This window comes from Dendrobium catenatum, unplaced genomic scaffold, assembly GCF_001605985.2.
Source record: "Dendrobium catenatum unplaced genomic scaffold, ASM160598v2 fragScaff_scaffold_1482, whole genome shotgun sequence".
Classification (NCBI taxonomy): Eukaryota; Viridiplantae; Streptophyta; class Magnoliopsida; order Asparagales; family Orchidaceae; genus Dendrobium; species Dendrobium catenatum.
Window position 1 is genome coordinate 2,480,702 of NW_021319944.1, and position 10,383 is coordinate 2,491,084.

Below are 10,383 nucleotides of genomic sequence, written 5' to 3' on the forward strand. Positions count from 1 at the left end.
TAGAATTCATAAAAGGATTACAAGGATTATGATAAGAAGTGCTTGTAAAAATTTAGGAAAAGTTTTGGCTGAAATCTGATATAGCCGAATTTGCATAGTCTAGAAGGACTTGGTCGAAATTTTATACACAAATTTATAAAATTATTTTCGTTGAAATTCGACGACTTTGAAAATCCACTTAAATTTTGTCGTAGCACATCGAAATGCATGCAATGCTTACGATCGATATTTTTCTAGCTTTACAATTTATCAGAGCAAATCAGTATAAGGAACTTATAATGAATTTCACATATATTTGAAATTAAAAATCGACGAAGTTATGATTGGAATAACAAATTACTTAAGAACCCTTAAAGATATTAAAGCAAGGTTAAGGCATGAAAGGGAAAAAAAAGGTATTTGGACTTCTCCCTAACCGTCCAAACCCTTTAAGGGACCGAAAGTATTCGGTCCCTCCATTCGCTTGTTCGGCCGAAACACAAAGAAAGAGAGGGAATCGGATGGGCAAGGCTTCGGCGGCGGTTTCCGGCAGCGGTTCTTGGAGAGAATCGAAGGGAAAGCTTTGGGAAAGAAGAATGTGAGTTTCTAATTGAAAAACTACTTGTTTTCCTTAGATTTTTGTATGAGGAAAAATCTAGGTTTTCTAAAATCTAGAATTTTGCAATAAAATTAATAGGGAATGTTAGGGAAGATATTTTAACCGCAAAAATGAAGTTTTTCCCAAATTTTTTTTAGATTGGAAAATTAGGGCTTTTCATGTTTTAGGATTTCAAGAAAAATCCCATAACAATTTATCCATGATGCACAGACACGGACACGGCGACATAGATACGACACGACACGGACACAGGACACGTCAATTATTGAAAATATAGGACACGTACACGGGTTGGATATGGTATTATAGTTTTTTATATTTTAAAATTAGTATAAAAAAAGTAAATAAGTATAATTTTTAAAATAATTTAGAAATAATAAGTCATATAACTAGAATTTGTGCTTAAAATGATTAGTATTATGATTTCGATAGTCAAGCCTCGATGACATTTATCAGTCACCGAGATAGGAGATGAAAATACCATCATTACCAAAGAGAAATGAAAATGAGAATATTCGATGAATGGGTATTAAATGTACGTTGATTTGGTGTTATGGATAGGAAATAAGAAATTTTGTTTAATTAATCCCTCCAAACACAAGAAATTATATTTTAAAAAAATCATAAAATATTTAAAATACGCGTGTCGGACACGTGTGTCCAATTTGTAGTTAATATTTTTTTAATCGGAGACATTTTCGGCGTGTCCGACAAGTGTCGAAGGAGTGTCGAATGAGTGTCATGTTGGATACGTGTCGGTCACTGCACACCTCTTTGAGGAGAAGTGTCAGTGCATCATAGCAATTTATGTTCCAAATTATTTTGGTAACATTTTTAATGAATGAAAGTTAGTATTTTCATAAAACTTTAAACATTATAATTTTTAATTAAAATAATCCTAAAATAATTTAATCTAATTACTTATTAAGTTTAAGCGAAACTTTGGCATTATTATAAGATGGGAGAAATGAAATTTATGTTTCCAAAAATTTGGGTTTTAAATAAATCCAAAATTAAGTTAACCTAATTATTAATTAGGTTTATAGGAAAGTTTGGCATGGTTATTTGATAAAATTAAGGAAATTGTGATTTCCAAAAATTTGGGTTAATGAAAAATCCGAAAATTTAATTAATAATCATGAAATATTAAGATGACTACTAGAAAATTAAAATCCTTTATTATAAATGAATTAAGTTTATGTTGGGTTTTTCATAGATTTTGGAAGTGGAAGAGGTGGAAGTCGAAGAGGAAAAAGCATCAAAGAGTTAAACTAATATTCTCATACGTCCGATATTTTCTTAAGATAAGTACTTATATTTAGATTAAATTAATGTTCCTAAACTTTCATTTATATGAAATAATGCATATGTTAAATTATTGAATTTTCTTATTCATTCAACCATCACATGTTAGAATTATATTCATGTTATTGTTCAAGAAAGGTTAATTATGTATTTATACTTATTGTTACACTAATGTTAAATTTATAACCCAATGATTTTTAATGTAAGATTAAGTATGGTGTTATGCCTTTTAAATAAAGTTTAGGTAGACATGAGATTGAGCATGAAACATTATTAGAAAAACATTTAAGCATGAAACAATTTAGACAAACATATATGAATTTCTAAATGATTAAATTTCTATGGTAAGCATTATGATTGAATATGCATAATAATCCAGAATACCAACTGGTAAAGGGCTCCTCTGAGCAAAATGATAAAGGGCTCCTCGGAGTAAATGAAATAAAATGTTTGGCTAACTTTGATTATGTACCTGATCAGTATAAAATATTGATACTTTCGGGACAAGTGTATAAATATATGATTAATTGTTTTATTCTTTTATGCATATAAGAATATAAAGGAAAAGTTATGAATTAAGGAAAAGTTATGAAGAATAAAAAAGTTAAGAAAAGTTAAAGAAAAATAAGCATGTAAAAAGTTATAAAATATATGCATACCCAAATGTCAAGTAGGATTATTATTTTATTTGTAATTCTTCTGAATTAAATTTCAATGCTACCAAAAAAAAAATTTCATGCATAATGTCCTCTTTCTCTTGCTTCATGAATTTATGTTAAATATTTGTTACTTGCTAAGTATTGACTCGCTCATATTTGTGGGAATGATTTTTAGGAGAATCTATTAAAGATTAATAGTAGAGAGACTGATTACATACTAACGTAGAGCAATTCAATGAAGCAAGTTTTTTATGAATAATTATTGTAATGTGTTAAATGATTAGAGATATGTTATGGACTACTGTAATGTCATGGACTACTATAATGTTTTCATGTTATGTTTTGAGATATTTTATGTTTTGATGTATTAGAGATATTTAAATTAAAGTTAGTGGCTCTTTCCTACGTTGTTGTTGGATGTTTATTTTATTGATGTTATTTATAAAATGAAAATATTAAGTTTTTATAATTACTTTACGACCGTCAGTTCCTGCCCATTTAATTCGGGCTAATTTGGCTGAGTCGTGACATGTCTGTTAACCATTGAAGTAATGCTTAGGATAATGGGATTAGAGATTTCAACAAACGAAGCCAAAATTGTTGCGGGCTAGAATATTTGTAGCCGTAAAATAGAAAAATCATTCATCTTAACATTACACGAGTATCCAACACACAAACAGAGAAAAAAAAAGTACAAAATTTTTTACGTGAAAAACCCTAAAGGGAAAAATTATAGGGTCACACCCAATTGAAATGATTCTGCTAGTGTTTGAATATATTACAAATGATTGATTCATCCTTGAAGTTAAGGACAAACATATTATAATAATCAACTATCATATTAAGCTCGTTGGATTTGTCTAGTGGAGCTGCTCACGATTATAAATATATCACATTTGAAAATTGTTTGATCATCCAATTTATGATTTGAACTTCTAAAATGTGTTTCGAGTCTTCGATTTGGGCCCACTTGGGCTCGGATTGGATTGAATTCAGTGTCATTGGATTCGTCTTTACGAGACGTTCAATTCAACAATAAGTTTGTTAAAATCAAAGTTCGGATGTCCCTAATTTAGTTTTGAAAATTTTCAACTAAAATTTGCATAGAGATTCTTGCCCGATCAAGATAATTTTTTAATGATATATCATTTTTCATCCTCAAAGATATCGAGACAATTTTTTGTTTATTCTTACAAAGCCCTCCTTCAACCTGCCTTCCTCTTATATTTTATATTTATGCTATCAATTCCTTTCCTAAATTCCTCAACACTTTTCATCCTTGAAAGTATCAAGACTACATATTCTCACTTTCTATGAAGCCCTCCACCTATATGACTTCCTCTCTTCTTTTTTATTATTGAGAGTCTTTATGCCTTCTCCTAACATGCTTCTCAATTACATTCACAATTTTTTTCTTTTTTATGCGAGAGGTACAAAGAATGAAATATTAAGAATTATAGGGCGTTATGGATAATAGAAATGAAATATAAGAGTTACATATTTGATATTAAAGTTGTCTATGAAAGATAGTCAATAAATATTAATTTTTTTTAATGTTAGATATATAAATAGCATGCTATAAAATGATATGTATGTAAATCCCCCCTATTTTCATTTGATTTAATATCTTTCCAATTAGTTTTCGAACTAAAATACCACCAAGGCACCAACTATATATATATTTATTCGTTGAAAAACATATTTAAGCTGGTTCTAACCTCTTTCGAACCTGCTAGGAGGCTGGTTGGAACTCTTGGCCGCAACTGGTTCGAAGTTCTTGCTGTTCGTCTTCGGCGCCACATCGAACTTCACCTGCTAACATCAAATGCTGCCGCCAGCAAGAAATTATTCCTCATAGGAAATACTACGCGCCTCAGTGGCCAAAAAGACTAAAAGCAATCTTCTGCCTTACCCAAAGGCTAAAGTATTCCTCGCTCCTTCTGTTTCTCTGCGCAGAGACACCGTATACCCAAATCAGCAAAACAGGAAAATAAAATAAAACAATAGAACGGAATAGGGATGTTGATTCGCAGAGCAAGCAATCTTCAAATATTACAACATGTCGACGCTGTAAAATGCCGGCCTCCAAAGCCTCGCCGAGGAAGCGACGAGAATACGGGAGTGAGTTACGTTCTCCAAAAGCCATGGGACCTTATATGGCGGCCTGATCAACACGTACATGCCTGACTTCGTCCTCTAAGACGTGACTGAGCTGGACGACGAAGAACTCGACGGAAAATCGGAAATATGGGTGACGCGCCGAACGGCCGAAGAAGAGCAGCAAAAAGTTTTTTTTTTTTGGGAGCAGCTGAATTTTGAATGTGGATCGAATCAGTTCGAATTTTATTCCGGTAAAAATACCACTTATCCAAACACAATTATATAAAAAATATTTGAGAGACTAATATTTTATTATGAGGTTCGGTCAAAATAGGGAGAATATAATATAATTATATTTGGATAGTATTTTATTGATTAATCAAATCAAAAATTGATGCGACTTGAATTTAAACATAATTTTTATTAGCATAGCATTTTTCAAAAATGATAGAGTACTTTTGCACTATGTGAGCTTTCTTAAAAGAATTAGGAGAGTACGTTTAATTAAAACAATGCTTCAATTATTGAAATGCATATTTCAAATATATTTTGATATATGGATGATCATGTATGTGATAATTAGATAGTTAACAAGTAACACAAAATTTATTGATCAATCATAACATGAATCATTTAATAAATTATATTAATATTAGGAGCATTTTCTGAAAACGACGTGCTATATGACTTAAATATAATTATGTAATTGAGCTCATATAATGAGATTAAAAAATATGAAGAAAGTCGTCCCAAATGAAATCTTTATCAACATTTGACACAATCAAAATCTCGTAACTTCTAGATCAAACAGTCTTCTCTTAAATATAAACAAAATACATAAAAATCGGATATATTAATTAAAGCTTATTTTATTTATTGTAGCAAAAATAAAAAATATTAAAAAACTACATATACAAAACTTTCAATGATTATAAATTAACATTAAAAAAACATTATATATTATATCCCCGTCACCCAGGCCAAAATCTGTATGCCATCTCCATGACCAATTAATTACCGAGCTAGCCATCCGTTTGCATTGCTTGTCATTCACATAAATTTATCGAGTATAGATTATAATATTGAAAATGGGTCTACCTCATCACATCGATTCCTATATTATTCCATTTATCAAACTTCAGTTTATAGATCGTAAGTTATTCGATCAAAAGCGCAACAAACAAAATTTTATGTTATTTAAAAAATCAGAATATAAATCTGAAAATTTTAGATTAGCTTTTATAGTTTCCGCCAGTTTTATTATGTGCTAAGTTGTGGAGCACATTCTTTACTAATATATTAATTTTTTAAATTAAAAAAAAAAATTAAAAAACTGCTTCATAAAACAAAACAAAAAAAAATTCAAATGAAATCTTAATTTCAAAGAAAACCCTGCCGCACAACCTCCGCAGTCTGTCTCAAACGGCTGTTTGACATTCCTAACTACCTATTTCCCAATGCTCTCTATAAAACTCCTGTATCGTACACTTGAGTGAACATACAATGAATATCAAAATTCCTCTGTCTTCTTCTCTATTCTTTATGTTATTCTAACCCGTGCAAGAACTCTATTATGATATCAAAGTAGTAACGCTGGGACTGCCTTCCTCTCTAAGTCGTTATGGCGGAACAGGACTCCTCTTCTCAATTTAGGACAATGTCCACTCTATCTTCCTCCATGGCCGCTATCACCATTCCGCCATCCCTCAAATTTTTGATGTCAAACCTCAAGCTCATTGTGCACACTCAACTCACAATAGACAACTACGCCATCTGGAGATTACATATCTACAAAGCGTTTGCGGCAAATGGATTCGATGGATACATCACTGGCTCTCTACTTTGTCCCCAAGAACCCTCCGAGTCCAGTTCAATCTCATCCGACTACAAACTCTGGAAACTAGTTGATCAGAACCTCATCTCAGCTATATTTTCTACAATCTCACCTTTAGTGCTCCCTTACATTCTATATCTCAAAACATCTCATGAAACCTGGACAGCCTTAGAGCTTCGACTGCAACCCACCAACCGGTTGAGAGTTATTCAGTTGAAAAATGAGCTCCATAAAGTCCAAATGAGATATCATACGATTTCACAATACCTGGCAAAAATAAAGTCACTGGTAGACAACATCGCGGTTGCGGGAAGTCACATTGACACTGAGGATATCATACTCTACACACTCAATGGACTGCCACCCTCTTACAACCCCTTCGAAGCAGCAATCGGAACATCACATCAAACCATAACTCTCGAATCCCTTTACTCCTTACTCTGTAGTGAGGAGATAAACTTGCAAACTTAGATACAACAGGACATGACCACAGCATCGGAGCATCAAGCACTGTAAACCTCCAGAGGTAGTGGACGCACATCCTCATACAGGGGCAATCGAGGAAGAGGAGCTCCATTTAGTCCGTCCACTACATCCACTTGACCTCCTGCGAACTTGCAAAGAAACACAGGTCGACCCACCTGTCAGAGCTACAGGAAGCCAACCAATATAGCACTGGCCTGATGACACAGGTACAACTCCAATTACACACCGCAGACTTCAACTCCTCATGCTCTTCTCACTCATACTCAACCAAACTCGACTACAGACTGGGTACTCAACTCGGGAGCTTCGACACATCTCACACCGGACAATGCAAACCTGCACCATTCAATTCCATATCAGGGGCAAGACTTTGTCTCTACAGCAAGTGTTTCCTCACTTCACATTCACCACACAAGTGCAGGCCTCCTACCATTACTCGACTCCAATCGTAAGCTCAAACTTCAAAACCTTCTTCATGTGCCTTCCCTTGCTCACAACTTACTTTCTATTTCAAAACTCACCACTGACAATGACTGCTCCATCACCTTTGATTCCAATAGTTTTGTCCTTAAGGATCTTCAGGACAACAAAATATTGTTCCGTGGCCATAATCAGGAAGGCATCTACCCCATTTGTCTCCGAAGCCATCATCTGGTTCATGCTCTCCGCATAACACCCGACTCCACCTCTCTCTGGCACGCACGCCTGGGTCACCCTCATCACCGCTCGATGACTACACTATCCAAGCTACTACCAACTACTAGCATTAGTTTTTTACCTTTTTTTTGTACTTCATGTAAAGTGGCTAAAAGCCACAAGCTTCCCTTCCCAAAGGAAGCAGCTCATATATCTACCCCCTTTAGCTTAATACACACTGACGTTTAGGGTCCCTATGCTCTTCCCTCATTATTTGGATACCGATATTATGTAATCTTCATTGACGATTGCTCTCGCTTCTGCTGGTTGTACCTAATGCACTCTAAAAAAGAAACTAAAATCAAATTCCAGCATTTCTATCATCTAATAAAGAATCAATTCGCATCTTCCATCTGCACAATACATTACGATGGAGGAGGGGAATTCACCGGTCATGACTTTAAAAATTTTCTCCTGAATCATGACATCCATCACGAGTTCAGCTGCTCCTATACCCCAGAGCAAAACGGAGTATCAGAGAGAAAACACATGCATCTCCTTGAAACCACCCGCACTCTCTTACATGTTGTCAATCTGCGATCTCAATTCTGGGTTGAGGCCGTTCAAACATGTAACTACCTGATCAACAGACTACCAACCTTTCCTCTACACTCTCAGATACCCTTCCAAATACTACACGACCATCCACTAAACTATGAACATCTCAAAGTATTTGGATGCTCATGCTTTCCCTAGCTTCAGCCTCAGACCCCACACAAACTAGCACCTCGCTCCACACTCTGCATATTCCTTGGTTACTCAACCTCTCACAAAGGTTACCGCTGTTACAACCTTCAAAATAAAAAAATTCATATTTCCCGTCATGTCATCTTCAACGAACACCACTTTCCCTTCACAAATCAACCAATTATCCATGCTCCCACCACACCAGATTCCACCCCACCTCTCCCCCTAATTCCCACCTCCACATACTCAAACCCACCACAGGCAACTACTCCCAACTCCTACGGATCAACGACTCATATACCTCAACCCACTCCCTCTCAATATACTACACTTTCTCCCAACATCTCTCAGACATCAAACACACTCACATGCAGTTCCCCTCCTCCCTGTCCCGCACCCAAACATCCTATGCAAACACGTCTTCAAACCGGCCACCTCAAACCAAAAAAAAATATTTGACTTACTTGTTGTAACATATACAGGTCTTACTCTTTCTTGCTACACTCAAGCAGCCAAAACTTCTCATTGGCGCAATGCAATGTCAGCCGAGTTTATGGCCCTTCAAAAAAAGGGTACTTGGCATCTCACACCATCTCCCAGTCATGCCCTAGTCCTTGGCTGCAAGTGGACATACAAAACAAAGTTAAACACAAACGACACAGTTCATCGCTACAAAGAACGGCTGGTTGCTCAAGGATACAACCAATAATACGGTATAAATTACCAACAAACCTTCAGTCCCGTGGCAAAGATGCCAACAATCCAAGTGCTCCTCATCATTTCCTTCCAAAGGAGTTGGCCCATTCTCCAATTCGACGTCAACAATGCCTTTCGTCATGACGACCTTCAAGAAGAGGTCTATATGCAGCAACCTCAAGGTTTCGTTGATCCTAAGTCTCCCAATCATGTGTGCAAACTAAATAAGGCCATTTACGGCCTTAAGAAGACACCGCGCCAATGGTTTCACAAACTGACAACGTTCCTGCTCAACTTCGACTTCCAATTCAGCAAAGCCGATCCATCCTTGCTAATCTAGAACACTCAGGACATTCAACTCTACCTAGTAGTATACATAGATGATCTACTTCTGACAGGAAACCATAACCCCACCATTCATGCGCTCCTCTCTCAACTAAAACTGGCATTTGCACTAATACAAATGGGCACGGACAATCTCTTTCTCGGTATACAGATTCAGCATACCCCAACAGGCCTGTTTCTATATCAAGCACATTATGCCAAAGAGATCCTTCACTCTTCTGGACTGGACTCACCAATCAATACTCTAATCTCTCTGAAAGACTCTCGGCTGACCACAAACCAATCTCTGTATGAGAATCCTACCTTTTACCGTCAGATAGCAGGCTCCCTGCAATATCTCACTGTGACGAGGCCGGACATTGCCCTTCGCCACCAATGTTATATGTCAATATATACACAGTCTGACAGCTAAAGACTTTCAGCGGCTCAAACGCCTTCTCAGATAAATCAAAGGAACTTAAGACTATGGACTACCCATTTCAGCTGGCCAACTCACTCTCACAACATATGCAGACGCGGACTGGGCATCTAGCATAAAGGACAGAAAGTCCATCACGGGATTCTGCACATACTTGGGTCCAAATCTCATATTGTGGAGCGTAAAGAAACAAACCACTGTGGCCAAATCCTCAACTGAAGCAGAATACAGAGCTCTCGCCGCTACAACCTCCGACGTCATATGGCTACGTCGTCTCCTACACGACTTTCATGCTCCGCAGTCTCAACCCACAGCGATCTTCTGTTACAACATATCTGCCATCGCACTCGGTAACAACCCTACCTTTCACGTCAGGACCAAGCACATTGAAATAGATCACCACTTCATCAGTGATCACATTTAACGCAAAGCAATTGACGTCTCCCACATAAGCTCCATTGATAAGCCGGCGGACATCCCACCAAACCTTTAACCATACTCAGGTTTGCTGACCTTCGCAACAAATTGATTATCTGCAAACCAGATAGTCAATTTGGGG

General features: G+C 36.1%; 2 protein-coding genes across 2 annotated transcripts; both read left to right on the forward strand.

Moving 5' to 3' along the window:
* Nucleotides 1–6,283: 6,283 nt before the first annotated feature.
* Nucleotides 6,284–6,967, forward strand: LOC110107804. Its single transcript, XM_020838198.1, has one exon. It carries the CDS (start codon nt 6,284–6,286, stop codon nt 6,965–6,967), a length of 684 nt encoding a protein of 227 aa, XP_020693857.1.
* A 2,557-nt stretch (nt 6,968–9,524) lies between these two features.
* LOC110107798 (uncharacterized mitochondrial protein AtMg00810-like) lies at nt 9,525–10,248 on the forward strand. The gene is made up of 2 exons (XM_020838185.1): nt 9,525–9,783; nt 9,890–10,248. The coding sequence occupies exons 1-2, from the start codon at nt 9,525–9,527 to the stop codon at nt 10,246–10,248; spliced, it is 618 nt and encodes a 205-aa protein (XP_020693844.1).
* The last annotated feature ends 135 nt before the right edge of the window (nt 10,249–10,383 follow it).

What these genes read in the sequence shown, in the direction of transcription:
- LOC110107804 (XM_020838198.1), top strand. Translation starts at nt 6,284, where the DNA reads ATGGCGGAACAGGACTCCTCTTCTCAATTTAGGACAATGTCCACTCTA.
- LOC110107798 (XM_020838185.1), top strand. Translation starts at nt 9,525, where the DNA reads ATGGGCACGGACAATCTCTTTCTCGGTATACAGATTCAGCATACCCCA. An exon ending in CATTGCCCTTCGCCACCAAT is followed by an intron (nt 9,784 to 9,889) that starts GTTATATGTCAA and finishes TACCCATTTCAG; the next exon opens with CTGGCCAACTCACTCTCACA.